The sequence below is a fragment of the Harmonia axyridis genome, chromosome X, assembly GCF_914767665.1.
Source record: "Harmonia axyridis chromosome X, icHarAxyr1.1, whole genome shotgun sequence".
Classification (NCBI taxonomy): Eukaryota; Metazoa; Arthropoda; class Insecta; order Coleoptera; family Coccinellidae; genus Harmonia; species Harmonia axyridis.
In genome coordinates this window covers 1,676,300-1,698,352 of record NC_059508.1, presented here as the reverse complement: position 1 = coordinate 1,698,352, position 22,053 = coordinate 1,676,300, and the positions used below count along the sequence as shown (strand labels likewise).

The 22,053-nt window shown below is 32.8% G+C and overlaps 1 protein-coding gene across 7 annotated transcripts in view; it reads left to right on the top strand.

Annotated features, from left to right (window-relative positions):
• The window catches only part of LOC123685740 (proteoglycan 4), a 48,128-nt gene that overhangs the window by 15,016 nt on the left and 11,059 nt on the right, over positions 1 to 22,053 (top strand). For all 7 annotated transcript variants that reach the window (XM_045625590.1, XM_045625591.1, XM_045625592.1 and 4 more), the window contains exons 2-3: positions 19,914 to 20,100; positions 20,187 to 20,412. In XM_045625590.1, the coding sequence (XP_045481546.1) occupies positions 19,914 to 20,100; positions 20,187 to 20,412 (413 nt within the window). The remainder of the gene's footprint in view (positions 1 to 19,913; positions 20,101 to 20,186; positions 20,413 to 22,053) is intronic.

Below are 22,053 nucleotides of genomic sequence, written 5' to 3'. Positions count from 1 at the left end.
TATCTCACGAAATATATAAAAAACAATGAAATTCCACAGCTGAAGAACTTGATATCTTTGGACTGACCCTGTATATCTGCTGTGCGTGCAGGCATCACTTTTCTCTATAGCGGACTTTTATCAGCTGTATGAACAATCGATGCTTACCAGATATGGTTCATATATTGGAAAAAGTTTCTTCACAACGGCCATTTGAGATTTTAGAAAAGTTATTTTCAGCATCTAAATGGTTGAGTTTAGAGAATGAAGATCAGTATTACGAGTTCTACAAAATATAAAGAAATCAAGCAAATTCACCGAAAGCCAATTTCCCTTCAATGTTCTATTCTTTCCCATAAACATATTATTTTTATCTCATGGGTAAATCCGGGTTTCAATATCCAATTCACAGATGTTGAAACCATTATATAATTATTCTGTCATAAAGATTATGAACCCTGACCTATTTTAATTATTAACCTGTGGCGCGAAATTTTTCAAAGTGTTCCAACACCTACACAATCGAGAATTTCTTCAGCTAGATTTTTCGAGTAGGAGATCCAATACCAACGGTTGGGTAATGATTATAGAAGCCAAAGTTCACGTACCTAATATTTTCTTCGTGCATATGACTCTGCAGAAATATTATTCATACACGGAAATATCAGGGTGCAGGACTTAATAGGTCTTTCATCTTCTTTAAGTTGGCATCAGCGCTTTTGGATGGAGAAAGGTCAATTTTTCGTGGATACCTTCGATTTCACCTTGAATCCTTTTAACCTTTCACAATAATTCACCTGTTTCTGAGTACAAATTAGAACTGACTTTCTCGTTAAACAATCCACAGATTTTATCTCAACTTAGGAGTGTTAGAGTGAAACAATGAGGAATTCCTTCTAAATCTGATGGACAATTTACGAAATCAGCATTAATTAATTACAATTGGTAACATTGAATGAGATGCTATTTGTTCAAATGGCAAGGTTATTGCTGTTTTTAACATTTTTAACGGAAATCGCAGTTTTAGGCCTGATGAAATAATATCAGATTAATCTCAGAACTAATCAATGGCAAAATCAAATCCTCTCAAATTATTTGTCTATCGGTACAGGGTGTCCCAAATTCGATGCTCACTGAAAGCATCTCGAGAACTATAAGACTTTGAAAAAAAATTTGCATATACTCTTTTTTAGAAATTTTAAGATATCAGAGAGCAGATCATAGATAACTTGATTCGTTCTCGAGTTCTGGAAAATGACTCTTTTAAATATTTCACCATATCTTGGTTTCTGTTCAAGATATTCGAAAAGTTTTTTTTGGTTTATATGACACTCATAGAAATGAATTATCGCTTTACAGATATAGAGAGAGTTGGTGTTTCTTAAATGGGAAACCCTATATTTTTCAACGCAGTTTTTAATCACAGATTTGTCAAAAAATATACCGTTATCGGTTTTCCACAAATGTCATCCATTTCAAATATATTTAGTTTTTCGACTTAATTTTTTCGATGTGAATATTCTTTCATTTATTTCGTGTCCATTGTATAATTGTATTCAAGTCATATATAGTGTGTCTCATTGAAGAAACACCAACTCTTCTCAAGATCATTAACACGTTAAATAATTCGTGATTGAATGGGACACCCTATATATGTCTATATATATCTTCAAACGATAACATTTTTGAGAAAGCGATAAAGACCTTTTTTCGACACATCTGCAGTTTAAAATTTGCAGGGTGCTTCTTTGGCTTTTACATGAATGTCAACCGAAGATTTCTGAGGTCAAAGAAAACACTATTTATTATCGAAAATCCATGAAAAATTTAATGTTTAGTTTTATCTCGCAAATGTTATGGAATCAAAGGAAATTATTTTCGAAATATAGTTTTTTTATTGATCCGGTCAACTCCAGAATGCCCGCTATACTAAACGAGAAAAAAATCGAATTGGAATGAAATAGCAAAGGAAAAAAGTGTTTCTTCTGATCTCAGGAAACTTTGGTTAAAATAAATGTAGAATTCAAAAACATTTGAATGAGTCATTTTTCAGAAACGCCCTGTAACTCGAGAACGAATCAAGATATCTATCATTTCATTTCTGATATCTTATTATTTTGAAAAAAAAGATAGAAGATCCTTGAAGATTTTTTCTCTAAGTCTTATAATTCTCAACACATAAAAAGTGTATATTTTCAATTCGCATATTTTCCAAAATAGCATTTAGAAAAGTAAAAGACAAAAAGGCTGCTTTATTTCATTTTAGATGCATCTTTAATAGGTCTGTTGGTATCATACCCAGTGTTTTGAACTTTTGATATTCCAGAAAAAATGAATGATCTATTTCTACTTCGAATTGTGAAAAAAAGTGAATAAATTGATTTTATTTCCTTGTTATTGTTGTAGAATTTATTCTTTCTGGGTTTTACCGTTTGCTTCTATCTGAATCAATTAATTTAATAGCGGAATAAACATTTCCATCTATTCCAATCCTTTATTTCACGTTCCGAACGATAAAGTATGCGGAATGGAAAACGAAAGTGCAGATAGAAAAAGGAATAAGCGCCGTCCATATGCAAAATAAAATTTTCCTTTCATTCCATAAGTCATTCGAAGAAAGTGAGATCTAGTGCAGCGAAAAATGGAAACGCGATCGTGTTTTTTTTCTTCATGTTTTGCTCGTTAAATACTCGAACGACCTGAATCAATACTAATTCCGATCTTAATTCAACATAAGCATCTCATAATAACTGTGATGAGATGCAATCAAAAGCTAATGAGAAGATCTTGACCTACATTTTCAGAGGATAATATGTTTATTAGATGCATCTTCGTAAAACGATCGTTTTGAAGCGAACTTCGTCATTTATTCCATAATTATGAGTAAAATGGATATCAGGTGGGGTCCAATTTGTGGTAAGGATAAACCCCTAATTTTTTCAGGGTTCATTGAACCCTTTACGTGCTACTCAATGTGCCCGTTTAGGTATATTTAGCATAAAAATAAAGTTATCGTAAAAATCTAAATTAATGGGATTTCAAATAAGGGGGGCCACCCCAACAATACCGAAACTGAGATTCATTTTAATTTGAAATAGTTAGGGGTTGGACAAGGGTGAATTTTTGAACTGAGAACGAATAAAGTCTACTTGACAGTAAAAAAATATTGTCTTATTCCTTGTATTTCTCATAACTCATGCGTTTATAGACGATATACATTAATAGTGCAAAAAAATCTTTGAAATCATCATTGGGCTAACTTAGGAAGAAGTCGATTTGAAATAAATATATGTCATTTGCATTTTCGTACCTTTGATGCGCTTTATTTTCCCTGAATAAATCTCATCGAAACAGATTGCTATAGTAAGGATGTAATGAATGTAAGTAATACCAATAAAATGCTATTAGATAATAATAGTACATTAAAGTATGTGATTGACTTGGTCGTTACTTCGTGGAAATTCATTTAATTAATATTAAATACAATTTCCACTAATTTGTTGAGTACAGGGTGTTTCACAAATTTTGTGGCTTTTGTGTTCTTCGAGCAGAATTGGATAGTGACCATTAAATATGATGGTATTTTTCACGGACTATCCAAATTAGTTATTGGAAAAACCATCGAACCAAGGCATGGAAAGTTATTGAGGAAAAACCGTTTTCCAAAAAAAAAATTTTTTGCAAATTTGACTGGTATTCAAAATGAGAAAGTCAATAGACAATTCCCCACTAATGGTTTTTTCATTCGAACTTCCAGTTTTCAAGAAAACGGGATTTTTTTTCTACAAAATATACTTCATAATATTTTTCCATATTTTCTGAATGCTCAATCGATTCTGAATCCGAATATGTGAATAAATTGGTAGTTATATATTTATTTCCACCTATTTCATTCAAAATCAACCTGAGGAAATTCAAACTTCATATTCGAAAAAAATATCCATGTTTTATATGGTTCTATAAATGTTTGATTGTCAAATTTTTAAGTTTTCATTCTCGATTATAATAGAAGCCACTACCGTGGTTAAAGAAGTAGAAGGAGAGAGACATTATAATAGAAGCTTTACATTTTAGCTTTCATTAAAATCGATAATGAAAATTTGACAATCAAATATTTATTGAACTACAGACACATGGATCTATTTTCCGAATATGAAATCTTAATTTCCTCAGGTTTTTTTGAATTAAATTGCTCGAAATAAATATAAAACTACCACTATATTTACATATTCGAATTCAGAATCGATTGAGTTCAAATGGAGAAACAATTGACCTTCTCATTTTGAAAATCGGTGGAATTTGGAAAAACGGTTTTTCCTTGATAACTTTCCATGCCTTGGTTCAATAGTTTTTCCGATAACATATTTGGATAACCCGTGAAAACTACTATTTTCGTGATTCAGTATTCCTCAAAGATAAGTCACAAAATCCAGTGACACGCTTACGTGAAACACTCTGTACCTAAATAACAATTGCTAAATAGTAGCTTCTTCAGAATTGAATAATTAAATTTGACCAATTATTTAAAATGTAAGAAATCTGAAGAAACTAATGTGTAGCGAAATAATTGTTATTTACATAATGAAATAGTGAAAATTAGAATAACACGTATTTAATAGTAAATAATAATAAGTTTATTACTGCAGAAATTCTGGCAAATAATCAGATAAAAGAAAACAGTGTTTCTTTCAGATAAATGCTCGAGTCAATAATTAAAAAGTATATGGCTCTTAACTGTTTATACTTCCAAATGATGTCACATTGCTAAAAATCGTATTTTGTTCAATAAATTATATGGTCGAACATCTCTTTAAAAGAGACTATTTTCGAATTGATTCAATGAAATCGATAGGTTATACACAGTGGAGCCAAAACACGGGTTCACTCGAGACCACCCAATAATAAAAATCTCAACACTGTGGTTTGCATTCTCTTTTAACTTTCGGTGAAAGTAAATCACAAGTAACTCGAGCAAATTACCGGTGTAAACATTGGGACGAAAATCACGTAGAAATTTGGGGACCAGGGTGTACTTCCTCGTGATATTATATCATTTAGCCTTGATAAGACAGTTTCCTTAGTTAATTATCATTTCTTCCACGAAGTATTTCGCCGATAAGTTATGGTTCAACTGCAGTTGCGTTCATTCAGTAAGGTTTGCTTTCTCTTTCGATCAACTACCATTAGAAATATACATAGAAAATCTAGATCGATGTATATTTGGTTTACCTCGATAGGCTATATTATCATTTCCTGTACAATCGTTTCGCATACTGATTAGGCAATTCTTGTAATTACAATACCTACGTCTTCGAAGTCATGCAAAATCTCAAACGATTGTTATGCCCCTAGTCGATACTGATGTCTATTACGTTATCAATTATTTCAGAATCGGTTGAATTCCATTCGATGGCCCAATTTTTCGAAATTAATTGATGTATTTCGACAATGATAGTAATAACGCATTTATTGTGGTTACAATACAACATGAATTCGAGCAGAAATGTGTCAATATTGGTCGAGTGAAATTCAAGAAATTCCTTTTTGCTCGATCAAGGTATTCTGAACTCTACAAACAAGATCACAGCTGAACTTTTTGCTAACCTCTCATTTCAGCTAATATAATTGAACCTAATTCTATAGTAATAAAATAAGAACTGGACTGACGGGAATTCAGAAGCTTTTGCATGCTTGCTCAAATTCGTATTTATGTAATTTTTTTCACGAAATTTCGTTACTCGATTAACCTGCCAGTGACATGCTATAAAAGCAGAGAATCAAGCAATACTTTCAACGCAATGTCATTCATCACCTTTTTTGGAATTTGGTACACCGGGTGTCCCCAGTTATCGTATGCTGTCAATAACTAGCTTATTCGACTAGATAATAAAAAATAAAAAAATTGCTTTGTATGAGATCAAAGTACCTTCCCAATAATGTATAAACAAGGTTCGTACATTTGACAGCCCTGTGGTAGCTACCCCCCACTTTTTCTTTTCAAATGGCACCCCCTGCATATTGTCAGTGAAAATTGCGTGTCATTTTATTTGGAATACAACGATAGCACATACTTGGTATTTTTTCAGTAATAGAAAAAAAAAAACATTTATATTTTGTGACTTCTTTTACATTATTCAATTATTTTTTTTCATTTATTTATCATACAATTACAAATCATACATTATTATTTAATTATATTTTTAAAAATGAAATGTCTCCGCCCTTGTTTGTACAAACTCCACATATAAGGAGTAGATGAATTTTTTGTTTTAAAAACCGATTTTTTTTTATAACAAAAAACCTGCTTTAAATGTTTCTTCGTTTTTTGAATTGCATAGTGGGTATTTTAGTTGCAATTCATACTTCACAAAATGTTAATGTTTTTGTTGTTATAAATAAAAAATACCAAGTATATGCTATCGTTGTATTCCAAATAAAATGACACGCAATTTCCACTGACAATATACAGGGGGTGCCATTTGAATATGAAAATTGAGGGGTAACTACTACAGGGCTGTCGAATGTACAAACCTTTTTTATACATTATTGGGAAGGTACTTTGATCTCATACAAAGCTATTTTTCATTATCTATAGTCAAATGAGCTAGATATTGCCTGTATATGATAACTTGGGACACCCGGTATGTATATCGGCATCAAATCATGAAAGAATAACATTCTACATTTAAATTTGTCTATTTCGTATAAAATCAGTCTCTTCATTGAAATTTACATATAAAATAAATAATAAAGATATGCCTTTTCCAAAAATAACAGCAAAGCTGTATTTCATTATTTGAAAAGCTCATTTAAAAAATATCAAACAGATCAAATTGTGTACTTTATGATATAGAATCGACCTGATTCTTTCCAAATTTGAATAACTCAAGGTCCATTCCAAATGAGAAACGTTTAGTGAATCAACAAAGATAAATCACATGAAATAGATCAATTAGGCAAATCAAAAGAACCAGGTGATCTTCATAGAACTTAATTTGAATTCGATCAATTTTGATAATTTCAGAATCGGCGAATTGATATTTCAGAAAATGTCGAAATAAGCGATAAATAATTTTCCTTTACACGTGCTGTATTTTGTGATATAATTTAACTATTTGATGTGTGAAGTTCCTACTGAATCATGTCAAATCGAATTTAATGACATTGCTCTTGTAATTCGATGCAGATTAAGCAATTTAGAGCATACTTACCTGTCGTAAATACCAATTTAGACTGAAAATTGCAGAAAATTCGTTTCATTCGTAATTTTATTCGAAGTATACCGATAATATATGATGAAATTAGAATGGTCAAGGAAAAGACCTAGCTCTTGGCGTAATAAACAAAAAATAGGTAATTTTACAATAACTTCTTATATGATCGATAATGCTTTTCTGTATTGACCCTTCTAGCACAATGCTAGCCAGAAATTATGGGAGAAATAAAAGCATATAATTTCGAAATAAATATCAAAACATATAAACGATGAATCAGTTTTTCATCATATTTATCAATGAGTTCAAAATACAAAAATATGTATTTGCTATATTTAAACATTTAAGAGCAGACTAAGAATTTTAAAAAAATGAGGAAATCAATGACGTGAAGGCAGAGTGCGCGTTCATACATGCGCCTTGCGTTCATTAGAATTGATAATGTAGCTGGTCCACTCAATCAAATTATGAATGTCAACGATGATTGATTTAAATTTCTTCAATTAGATCATAACGAGATCGAAAACTTATGTAATATTCGATAAAACTGGGTTTTTCGACTTTTGTGGGTGGAAGACCCTTTTTCTAGACCACTGGACTCGATTCAAATCGAACGTAATCATCTGACTGCTCTGATTAGATCAACTTTCATTTCAGCTGATAAACGTAACGTATATTACATACATCGTTACAATCGAAATGTTATCAATGTGAACAAACAGTTCTGCTGGGAACTCAACTCACTAATGGAACAATAAGCAATTATTTATTATTATGCGGTCAAACTAAATACAGTGCATTAAGTTTTTTTTATAGAAACATTACCGCATGCAAATCGGTACAGAAATTGAATTACATGTTACGTTTTGATCACGTGGTGCACTGCAAATTTGCGGCTTTTGTAGGTGCAGGGGAAATGGGATCTTTTGCCTTATTATTACCAGTAATAAACTGGAAACGAAAAAAACTACCTTGTTTGGGGTAGTTTTCACAACCAACGTTCCATCTTCAATCAACATTCGTTCAAATTGCGATTGTATCGTACTATATTCAATTAATCTCTTTACGTTGTAGCATTAACTATCAGTAGTTACAAAAAATTCAGTTTTCAAATTTAAAATTCTCAAGTGAATATCACAAATAAGTTAGGAAAACATTAATTCATATCTCTCTGAGGAGCTCTCTTTGACTAATATAGAGAATTACGTTGAATATGCTTGAGATCATTTTCCATCACGGGCACCTTGGGAGTTCCTCAAGGATCAATTTTGGGACCACTTTGATTTGTTCTTGATCGATGACATTTCAGATATAATTTGTTCATATTAATGACTCTTTAATAATGATTTTAAGATATTTAGAGAAATGGGGAGTTAACCTGATTGCTTTCTTTTGCAAAATGATCTCAATAGAATATGTATCGTGTGGAGAGATTTTTGTTTAACTGTAAGGAAGTATAAAACAACGACATTTAAGAGAAAATTGACTCAAATTACAATTAACTTGGATTTGATGAGAGTAACTTAGGCGAGGAATTTAGGAATTATTTTTGATCGGAAGCTAACTTTTTCTTCTCTTATAAGAGGCATAACTTCTAGTGTCATGAAAAGGAATTTTCATCGTTGAAAGCGATGCATTCATCTATCAAGCTCTTGTTAAAAGTATACTGACATGTTTTTTTTTTCCAATTGCATAAATGTAGGTTCATATATTTTTCTTAACCAACTTGTCATCATCGATGGGTCATTATTTCCCTTTCGTTTTTACTATTGCATTGACCACTTATTGGGAATCAGCCTGTTGGGTGAGTTTTGAATAAATAAATGAATAAACATAAGCAATTCCAAAAAATTTCTACATCGAAGTAACAAAATCAAGATATATATGAGAGAATTCTATAAACAAACATTTCTGAATTATAAATATCAGATGCTAGTGAATTTCATAAATGATAAAGTAGATCATTAGTAAAAGAATTTAAATCCCGTTTGAACGAACTTATGAAGGTCCTGTAAGAATTTTTCAAGGTTTTCAGGTGATAGAAGTGAATAGATATACTCAAGAAAAACAAATAAGAATCGATTGACTTTGCATTTCCGTTTCCTGAAGAAAAAATTTCCCAAAAAGTTTCTAATGTAATTCTGTTTTCCTAGCATTTCATGCTGCAGATTAATTCAAGATTCTTGCTAGATTTCGTAAATTTTCAAATTTGAACAAGCGTTTCAAATCTGCTCGATATCACAACCCTTCAGGAACTTGAATACTTCAAGAATTCGTTTGAATTGAGGGTATAATAAACTAAAACCTCCACGACTAGTTTTCGTTTGGCAAGCCTGCATAGCGAATCTAGTATGAGTTTTTTTCTATCGCGAAATTTAAATAATCGACTTGTTATTCGCGAGATACGCCTTAAAACTGTTGACCTCGACCGTAGTCTCTTTTATCCAGGAAAAATACTGTCTCCATAGTGGAGAACGTTGCAAAAGTGCCATTTCATCTATGGACTTCCCACTTTGGTGGTTTTCATGGACAACTTCATATTGAGTAACGTGAATAGCCGGATGTTTGTCTTTGCTAAACATACCATAGTACCCGGAAGTCAATTCTACTGCTCTACCCTTAGGATTTTTTTCAGAAGTACCTTGGCTAAATATTTAAAGTTCACGGTTATGTTCTGGACCTGAAGGAAGGTCATATCAAGGATGTGCAAGGCAGCAACTATCACCATAACTGATAGTCGTCAACTTCTGTGTGGAATGTCAATGAATTGAAATCGTTATTTGAAGAAGCGATGAAGACAAATAAGACGTTTTTAATGACACAAGTATTCGACAGAAATAGAAATTGCTACGACACTTCCTCGGATAGACATACTATGGTCTACTATTTTCACTTGCATCCTCGCAGTATAATACGGAATAAATAAAATTATAGTGGAGGATTACATTATTTGCTTAATGAACATGATGATAAAGGATGCCTTTCTTGGTGTTTGTTATTCAATATCTTTAAAATTAAACGTTTCTCTTTTTTCAAGTCACAATATATAACATTATGAGTCCTCCTGTTTTCTATTTGAATGCAGAATGTTCTTCATCCTTGATCTGGTGATATATGAATGTGAAAAAATCGAACCAAAACGTTAATTTTTTGTTTGACAAATAGAACAATAAAAAACTCGTAAAATTACTGTGGGTACCTACAATTGAAACTGGAACAGAGTTAATTGCCTACCATGAAAAACTTGTAATTCATGCTCTGGTATCATTTCAGGTATCGAAAATCGAAATCACAATGTCATTCGATAAAAATCAATCTATCGCGTAAAGTGTAAAGGAACTGGAGGTATAACAGTGAACCAAAAAGCGACCTTGATAAGGAAAAACATAGCACGTTTCAATCTCAGCCGTGTGTGATTATGAAAAAAAAAGCGAAAATCATGAGATAAGGGAAGGTCAGAATTGTACAGACCAGTACCACACCCAACGCTGTACGACCTCGACAGTTGTAAAACGGACAACTATCACTAATTGGCCTATTGCAATAAGCTTGTCAGTATCTTTCACGTTTACGTTTTAAATTATTGACCCCACAACAATGCAGATTGATCTTATTCCACTTTTGTTTTCTGGAGTAGTTCCTTGAAACAGGTAGAATGGCACAATTCGAGTTTCAGGATCTACCATTCCAATACCCTCGACTTGAACACGATATCACGAACTATGCAATTTATCATTTTCATCAACAAATCTTCGAAAACAAAGAATGATACATTCCTTTGATTCAACAGATTCAAATAACTGAGCTGCTTATTATTAAAGGGCACTGAAAATACCTCCATAAAATGTTTGTTTAGAATAGCAAACGACAAGTGTTCGTTAAGTTTAATATTTTCTTTGCCATAAATAATAATTGATCTTATGTATCAAAATAATAAATCAAACATTTTTTTCGTTCGTCATCATAAACACCGATACATGCGCCAATGCTTCTCTAACATTTCGTCTTTGCTTTGGAAATAGGCTTCAACCTTGGCTATCACTTCTTCATTAAACCCAAATTTCATTCCCTAGGGCATTCTTATGAGGTTTGCAAAATACTAGTGATCACATATGGAAAATAAGCTAGGTTGTCAAACTGCTGGAAGCGTAATACTTTCAAATTGACCATGGTTTTCATCGATTTGTGACAAGGTCTTAGTGGAAGAGAAATTTTTCTTTTGCATTTTGAGAATGTTTTGTATTCTGCTTTCAATCGATCCGATAAAGTCATTTAATATGCACTGTTGTTCGTTTTATCTTTGTCAGGATTGTCAATGAACAATATACCAAGGCGTCCCTAATTACGGATGCCATAAACTTGCCAGCTGATTTTTGATATTTTGGTCGCTCTAGACTGCTTAGACTTAGTTGACACTATCTTCGACCAATCGACCCAGGAGTGTAGTGATCAATTAATATTTCATCCACTGTCATATATGTTGCTGGATTGTTGTTTGACCTTTCAAGGGCCTTTGACAGGCTCTCTTTTGACTTTATAATAGAATAATGTTATAACTTGGGTGTTAGGGGTATATTTCTGGAAAAGTTGAAGAGCTTTCTCGCGGGGAGACCAGCAAATGTCAAAGTCGGGGATACTCTATCATCTTACTACACTTCGAAATTAGGAGTACCACAGGGATCCGTCCTGGGACCTCTGTTGTTCCTTCTTTTTATGAATGATCTTCTTGCAAGTCTGAAAGATGAATTATTCAGATTTTGTTCCCAAAACGAGTTATCATCATTCTCGAAAATGTGTTTAATTATTTTGTTTGCTGACGACACGTCGTTTGCTGTTAGGGCTTCTTCTTTCGAAGAGCTCAAAATATTGTGCGAGTTTCCTTCCTCTTGATTGCTTTGTGAAATGGTGCCATACAAATAATCTTGTAATTAATACCGAAAGGACTTAATGTATTCATTTTTCTTTGGGTAAATATAGTAGGAAACTTGTTCTTCACCATCTAGATACTGTAACCAAATCTGAAGATTGTGTAAAATTTCTTGGAATTTTTCTGGATTATTGTTTAAGATGGTTCAGTCACATTGATTTGGTCTGTGGTAGACTGAAAGGTTGATTTTTCGCTATGAGTAGAGTAAGACACTTGTTTCCCATGTCATCGTTGATCAATATTTATTACAGCTTAGTATTCAGCCATTCATCTTACAACATCCAACTTTGGGGAAATTCTTCAGAAGTTGGTATGGTTCAATCATTTACCTTTCCATATTCGTTCTCTGAATCTCAGACAATTCAAGGCTAGTGTGAAAGCTGAATTGTTAATAAATTGTTATTATGCTGTTGGTGAATTTTTAAACGATACATTTGATAGTTATTTGTGTTAACTTCTTTTATTTATTTCTGAATTGTCTCACACATAATTTCATGTCTTATGAGATCAATAAATGATTATTTTTTATACTATCATTATCAAGTCAAATCAACCTGTTCATTTCGCTTAATCAACTCCATACTGCGTTCGAAAGCGACGTTTTCCTATGGACAAATTTTTACGCAAAATAGTGAAAACACTGCCTTCTGATATCTTCAGCTACACCGCTTTCTCAATCTCAATTTATGATCGCTGAAAATCATTTCGTGGATTTTTTTTTATATTTTCTGAAAAACTGATAACTCTACTACCTTTTTAGTATTGTTGTCGATGGAACAGAGTCTGAATAACGTTTATCAAGTTTTGTTCGCTTTGTTTGCACAGTAGGTATCCTTTCCATAAAAAACAGTGTTTTATCAATACATGAAACTCATTTGGAAGCTTGTAACTAACGGTAAAAAAATAGGACTTACTGTGTGTAGTGGTACTTTGTATGTGAAGAATAATTGAAATTACATAATATTATCATCAAATGCATTTCAATCATTGTCATTCAAACCAACTCCAATCCAATTTTTAAATCTCGAACACTGTTGTGAGAAACATTCATCATCATGCTGATACTTATGATCTTTTATGGACTAGCAAATAAATAAGTGGTTGGCTTGCATCTAGCCTGTCAAATAGACACAACTACAACAATTAGTTTAATAATCGAGTACAAAACTAGAACGCCGATCAAGAAACAAATGAGCAATGATGCAAGAAGGCTGCAATAGATCAAAGGAGCATTCATCTTACCACTATAATTCATGAATAGTTGCAGTAGGGCACAATGTTATTTCAGTCTTGTGAAAGTAACAATGGATTGTTGATTGGTTTTTCTTTCTGGATTACAAAGAGTGCCGAATCGTAATTTTACGAATCTCTGTCTCGATGAAAATAACGAGTTTGTGTATCGGAAATATAGATATACTGATCGAAAAAAAAACTGAGAACACCTCAGTATGTCTCTCTTATTCCGTTTTTTTTTATGAGTAGGGGGTTGGAATGGTAGAAATGACGTTGCGTATTCAACTCTGATCTCTTCTTAGATTATATCAACAAAAAATTGTAATTAAAAACATCAATATTGGAATTATTCAAGTATAGTGTGTACCAATGTCAAAAATGGTTTTTTAACAAAAATTACACTTTTTCTAAAAACATGGTTCCTATACAGATGGAAACTCATTCGTAAGAATTTTCTATTGATATCTGATGCAGTTACTTTATTGAGCTGCCTATTTGATATTATTATTATATTTTTTGTTCGGTTCAGTTTGCTATTTGGATCTTCTTTCACACGTTGAAATAAACATTTTGTCTATTTCTTCATTATCTTTTCTTCGGTTTGTCTCCTATCTGTTGGCCTCTGTGAGGACTTCTTCTTGGAGTTTTCCTCCTGTAGCAAACCATGCAATAGCTTCATTTTCTTCAATTGTTTCGTAAAGAACCTAGAGTTTAATCCAGAATCATTTCCAGAAGATTCTTTTTTCTCTTCCATTATATTTTCTGTTCTTCCAGATTTATAATTCGATATTTCTCTTGCAGCGTATTGTTTTCAAAATAGATTCAAAATATTTCGGAAAACAAACCACAAACCAAATGAACGCTGAATTCATAAATAACATGACCAACATTGCTTATGCCTTTCTCCCAATATCTCCGTTGATCACCTAGTTAAGGAATAGAGACTGTTATGAAATAAATGGTTCTTTCTGGCACTGTTAAGAATATTCTGGTTTAGTTCATACGTAATCGTTTTCAAGGCAGGTATACGTGTTTCCACAGAATGTTCCAGTTAAGTACTTGATTGTGCGAATAATAATTTATACAACATTTCAACTGCCACCTTTCATTTCATTCTTCGAAGTTACGTGCGATCAACGTACGATAAAATACGAAAGAAAAATCAACACATATAGGGAGTTAATACAACAAATTTCAGTAAATTTGATTCGAGATGCATTAAATTCGAAAATTGTGAATTTGATAATTTCGTTCAAAATTACCTCTGACAGAGAAATTCCGAGGGAACTTCTTCACCTGACAAAATAATCGGATTACGTCTCCTCTATTCATTGTTGAAGGTGATGAAATCTATTTGAATCGGAATATTGGATCTATGGGATCTTATATTCGTATTTTTGAGCACCTAAGGCATGGAGAGTCGTGATCTTCACACAATTAATCTTATTATGAAAAGAGTATTGTGAATTATGAGATACTTGGCATGACATTTGTGGCCTTTCATTGAGTGAAAGATATTTCCATCTCAACTTTATAGTGAATTTGCACGTTGGATGTCCAATAATTATGATGTTTCGAATTATATAATTTACATTGTAAAGGTGAGCTGGTTTCGTTGTCTACCTTGATGCTCTTTATTATTTCAAAACATTTCATTCAATATTTGGGTGACATTGATATGTCAAATTTCGAATTCTGGAATGTATTAGTTCTTCAATCATATTATGTTTGTCTGTTAGGAACTCCTAGATACTTGAGAACGTCAAGAAATATATGAATAGTAATTACTTATAGTGATATCCAATTTGTGATATCAACAATATATTCTTCAATTTAATCATATTTAATTGAAAAGACTCATGCGTGATCCTAGAAATGTGCAGAGATAATGTCACAATATAAAGAACTGTTAAGATATTTAAAAAACATTTAAGTAGTTGACAACCTTTCACATATATGTGTACAGTTATTACATAGAATTGCAACATATAAGAAAAATTATTCTTATGAAATATCGTTGCATTGTTTCTTGTGCTTGGAAATGAAGAAGGCTTCTGGGTCCATACAAAACTCTCGAAAAATATTGAAAAGAACAAAAAAAGAAAAGTTTTCATTTCCGAATGGGTTTCAATAAAATCTCAGAAAGTGATTCAATCGACGATTTCTTGCTTTCTCGGTATTCTTAATGGGTCATTGCTAAAGCCAATATCCGTGATTTCAATTTGAATCGTCGGGTAAATGAATCAATTTCAACACCAAGCTGATACTATCTATTTAATTTGTAGTTTTTCGAATAAGTAGAATGAGCACGCAAAACTTAAAACTTAGAGGAAGTCTCATTAATTATGTAATTTTCACTTTATAAACAAGCCAGTTGAATTGTGGTGATCTGAATGAAAATTGTAGATACTTAATTCAATCCTTGGATAACAAACTGCACTTTCCACTTGTAAAACTTAGACGGTTGATCCAATAAATGTTGTAAAGTTCTCAATTATTATATTATATAAGCTCTACACGAGAATATTCAGCTCCATGTAATAGAGCACTGCGCTAAATTATGCAATTAGATAATTGTTGATATTACGATACTTACTATCAAATTAAATATTTACAATTAGCTTACAATAAAAATGAGCCATTGTGAGTTATGCGTTGAAGTCAAGGCTTATAATAACTATCCATAAAAGAAGCGCTAAGGCAATTTGGGATTTGACACCAACTGACATTTGAATAGGAACACACGTCGGCTAAAGCGTGATCTGAGTTTTTTCGGTGTCCATATTTGCACAATATTGCCAGAAGAAAGTTACCGCATTCAATACCTTGTTTGAAGTACACACAATATACGACATTTATGGCGAAAAACAAGAAAAGCGCTAACGTGAAGTTAGAAGCTTTTGAGCGCTTGTTCATATTCATGTATTTGATGAAAGTTTGCATAGCATGTCACTTGACTTAATTGAGTTACCAAGTTTCAAGAAGAAATTACATGAATCGAAAGGACCATGCAGCAGCCTAATTGAAAAATTGTCACCGGTTAATTTTTCTGAATTTCTGTTGTAGAATATGACCTCCTGAACAAGAAAGCCTATGGGTCGAACTCAAACCCATGCCTAGTTTTCGAGATACAGTGTGTCGAATCCAGAAAATGGCATTTCTCGTAGGAAAACATTTTGAATTAAACACTTTTGCGCGACAAATATTGCTTACTCATTAGGTCATAATTCTAGACCAGTTTTTAATAAAAATTATAGTTAGATAGGAGGGAGTCGATCGTTTTTGAAAATGAAATTTGTTTATCCATAATTCACCCTGTAATTGAAAAAGTCGTGGAATTTTCCAATTTTTATCATTACTCCTAGTTCGAGTAAACTATTATAATGTCAAACAGTATTGGCTTTGCTATGACCAGTTTTTGAGATACACAGGGTAATATTAAGAGGGTGACTGTTGTCTGTTATTACAAAACAGTTGTCAAAAAGTAATATACAATGAAAATTTCGTACAGAGTAAGGGTTAGAGACACGTTGGCGTTTACTTGTTGTTATTTTGTTATTGTGCAATGAAAGACATTGCACAGGGCGTCCTAAATAGGGTTTCACGGCTTCACTTGATATTCAAGCTAATTGACTTGAGCTTGACTTGAAATCAACTCAAGTTCAAGTCGAGTAATAGTTTTTTCAATGTCAAGTTAAGTATTTGATAAATAAATACTTAACTTGGCATTGGAAAACTACTTAGAAGGTCGGTCAAATGGAGAAAAAGTTGCATGCATAGAAGCATTATCAAGCAGTTCAAACAAATCGAGATTATCAGGGCCGGTTATTGGGATATCATAAAAAAAGTAAATTCTGTCATTTTGATTTTTCTTTTTTTCCCACTTTATTTCAAATATCATCAAAAAGTTTTACAGGAATTTTTTATTCGACAATAAATTGTTCTCAATTTGACGTAATCAGATTTCGTATCCAACGTTTCGTGCTCTCTGGGCCACCCTCAACCTCATTTTTTTCAATACGGACCTGTATATTTTATGACACTTTTCGAAATAACTTTTAACGCTGAATTCAACGATTTATCATACAATGTCATTCAAAGTTGATTTTCAGGTGATTTTGACCCTTATCCAAATAGTCCTTTGAAACAAACGCGCAAAAACTTTGTGCTTTTCTCATTATTTACGTTCAGACTTCTGGTGATCATAATAAATTATTCACAGAACATATCCTAATGATAAAAGGAGAACCGATAAAGGTAATCGAAGATATTTGATTATTCAGAAGATTTAAAACTAAGATTGAAGTACTAGAAGCTTGTTCCTAACAAGAATATTTTGCGTACACCTTGATGCGAATTAAAATTGTGTAAAAAGTAACTTGGCAATCTTGTAAATCTCTAATTAGTGCGAGACTATTTAGAACGCTAATGATTAGAAATAGAAATCGGAACTAACCATGTGTAGTTGAATTTCCGAAAAGCGTAAAGATATCAACGCCATCGTAGACAAGTATCGGTTTTCCAATAAAGGAAAGAGATAATTTAAAATGGTTAAAATGGCAACGCTGTTTATTATTTTTTGGTATTTCACATGTCATTTGTGTTCAGTACTTTATGCCTTATAATCATGGAAAGATAGATGCTTCAACAAGGTTTAGAAATTGTGAAATTATTTTATCAAATTCAGGGCTCAGTTGTGAACACTGAGAGAAATACAAAAAAAAATGAATGAACCACTTTATTCAGTTAATCGACTCTCTATTCCTCATATTGTAGACAAATTTGAAAGTGAATTTTCTTCACACGATACAATAGTACCAGTACAACGAAGATATGCACGCACATAAGCAAATATTGATTTGGTAGGAGCAAGTCTTAGGGAAAATCGATATTTATCGATCTCAACAATAAAATCTTCCTCAAAGAACAATATGGAGAATTTTTAGAAAAATTTTGGATTTGAAGCAATAAGACCACATTAGATGTAGTTTATTTTCAGATTTGCTCTTGGATAACTTCAAAGTAATGAACTGTTCTACCAGAAAATTTTATTCATTGATGAAGATCATTTTGGTTAACTGGTTATGTAAACAATCAGAATTACAATTTGGAGTGATGAAAATCCACACAAAACTGTGGATATAGGTACCATTACAATCCAATAATTCACTGTGTGGGGATTGGTCCAGATCCAACAACTACTGATCAAGCAAAAATCAGTATTGAACGTACTATTGACGAAATATGATAGTAATAATAATAAAGTTTATTGATCCTTTCCGACATTTAAGAAATGTATAGGATAAATCATAATATACATAATACACATATACATACATAATATACATATAGTATGAAATAGTATACACATTCAAAGAAAAAAACCAAAAACAGATTTAATGAATGTCCTTACGGAAATGATGAAAAATTTAGTTTCCAGAATACATTACTTACGTAGAAATGTTATTTCCCATACAAAATGGCATAATGTGAACTTTCAAATAAAAAAAAATTGTGAATTACTTATATGTTTTTTCTTTTATTTTCAAATTTTATCATCGCTAAATTGTTAAACCCTGTATATTTTTTCCACATGATAAATATCAATTTCGTGTCTGTTGAATCCAAAAATAGATATTCAAGGTATTTTGAACCCAACAAATGAAACATATCCGTCAACAATGATTTACCTATACGAGCTATCATAATAATGCTATCTGGTCTTTTTGGCATGGTGGGTTTTTAATGTTGGCGATCAAAAATTCCAATAAAGGCGAAACTCGTACTTGTGGAAATAAGCCTACACATATTAAGCTTTTTTTTAGTACTTCAGAGGCGGATTATTTGTTGTTCAAGTCTCAACATTTTTACGGTGACTGTTCCAGAGGAACTTTGAAGAAAACATTGGTCATTGACTTTGTATAAAATTAAATTCGTCAACGAGATTGCTCAGATATAACTTGAATCAGAAAATTGCTTTGGCAACATCGGATTAAAGAGTGGAAAAATGATTCTGGCTATTATTTGGCGAAAAAGTCTGTAATTATATCCGTTTAGACGATCATTTAAGACCATTCTCATCTAAAAATTATGGATATTTGGTTAAAATGTTAGCTGCAATAAGCATGCAAAAAGTAGGATCTAAAAGTGGAAGCAACGAATATTGAAAACAAGATTCTAATAATGGTAAAAAGATTACAAAATTCAGCCATAAATCCATATTATCCGAGAGTTTATGAACTTATCCAATAACAAAGAAATATTACATAACATGCTAACCGATACTAAAAAGTGAAATATCTCTATTATTGAATTTGTCTGCTTGAATGACAACCCTGAATTGAATTATTACTCATTTGTTGAGAGTGTTTGATTCAAGTTATTCAGTTTTTTGAAATGCCATAATCTCAAACATAGTTCAAATATAAGATTCCATGACCTTTCCATATTTACTTTTGAACGGCATTGAAATATTTGCATATGATGTGTTTCGTCTATAGTTGAGATTTCGATTTGAATATTAATAAACATCTGAATATTTATCTTATTTGTTTTTCCAGATGCTTGCTCCGCTCAACGAAAACTGCCAAAACACTCTGTAGTATCAGTAGACGTAAAGACTGCAGTTCATTTCGATTGCCCTGAAGAATTTGGATACTACCCTCATCCAGATGACTGTACACAGTATTATGTCTGCGTTTTTGGAGGAGCCCTACTCGAGTCATGTACTGGAGGACTCATGTATAGGTAATAACATATTGCATCAGTTCTCCAATTCGAATTTTCTACTATTTAAATATGTATCGTTAACTGTTTTAAATTTTTTTGTTCAGTCAAGAGCTGCAGACTTGCGATTGGCCAAGGAACGTAGGATGTGATGGAGCTGAAATTGCTGCAGCTGCCACAACTCCATCATCGCCATCAAACTCTAGAATAAAAGAGGATTACACTAGAACCAGATATACTCCACCACCGCCACCAAAGCCATCTGCGCTGGTAATTTCAAGAGGACAGCCTAGACAACAACAGATATACCACAATGAAGAAATCAACTTGAAGGTAGGTCATCCTATGTCAAATTTTCTAAGATCACTCTGTAAGGTTGTTTCCACTCAAGCGTTCAAAGTTTTTGCGATACAGAACTGTCGATTTAACCTGACAAACAAATAAAATTCAGAAGGGTCGATTTAGTCGATCGTTCTATCCAGACTGATGATCTTGACCAGTTGATCGCCGCAGCGTCAGTAGTCTAGAAAGAACTGACTTTCTGTAAATCGAAAGTTCAGATCTTCAGGTGGCCGGGTAATGATTGATAAAATCGTACAAAAATATTGCCTGAAATTGCAGTTTCAATATAACATTATAGAATTTTCTTGGTGGTACTTATTTACAGTACCATTATATACTAATTGACAAAGAAACTGCAACACCCAGAAGGAGCTATTTAAATTTTCAATTTTTTTTTTTGGAGAACATAGATAGTAGCAGTAAATGATTGAAATTTGAGAATTGGGTTTACAATTTTTTTTTTATTATGTTAATAATGCGTTTGTCCACCGCGATTATCTATACACTCCCCAACAAGTCTCGGCATTGATGCAATAAGATGGTCTATTTCTCCTTGAGGGATACAATCCCAAGCTACCTGTACTTCATGTCTCAGAGCCGCTGGGGCTGGGATAAATTTCCAAGCCTTCTACCCATGTTGTCCCAAACATTCTCTATGGGCGAAAGATCGGGGGTCTGGGTGGCCATGGCAAAAGATTCACATTGGTCGTTTCGAAGAAGTTCAAACTAACTCTGACAACATGAGGTCGGGCATTGTCTTGCTGAAATATTGTATTCTCGAGCCGGTTAAGGTAAGGGAGAACATATGGCTCCACTATTTCCTTAAGGTAACGCAGCGCTGTCATGTTACATCGAATGAAGACCAAAGGTGACCTTCTTGCATGTGCAATTACACCCCATACCATAACGCCTAATGTCCGATGTACATGGCGCTCAACATCAAACTGAGGTTCATGTCTTTCTCCCCGACGTCGCCTAACCCTTCTTCGGCTATCATATGCACCCAAGAAAAATAGAGATTCATCAGAAAAGACGACCTGATGCTATTCCAATGTTGACGTTATCTGCACCACTGTAATCGTTAACGGCGATGCTCAACCGTCAAAGGTAACACAAGATGGGGTCGATAACGCTGCAGTCCAAATGGCCTTATCCGTCGGTAAACCATTTGGACAGTAACAGGATGGCTTTGTTCTCCTAACTACTCATCAGCCAAAGATCGAGTTGTCTCTAATGGTCATAAGTCTTAGACGTCGATCTTGAACTGCATTTGTACCTCTTTGACGTCTGGTGCCTACTCTTTTTCGATTTTGGGCATTATCAAACCACGGTTGACAATATCTCATAACAGTAGTTGGATTTCTGTTAGTACGGTTAGCAATTTTTCTAAATGACAACCCCGCCTACCGTACACCAATAACTCGACCTCTTATAAATTCACTTAGATGGATATAAATTCCGCGTACACGTGCTCTAGGCATTTTAACAACAACTAAACATCGTCTTTGGATCTCCTCGAACAGCTGATTTGTTGTAAAATTTGAAAAACTTGCAAAAATTATTTACATGAAAAAATCTTCACGATTTTTTTCTCCAAATTCAATGATATACTCCTTGCTATACTACCTATGT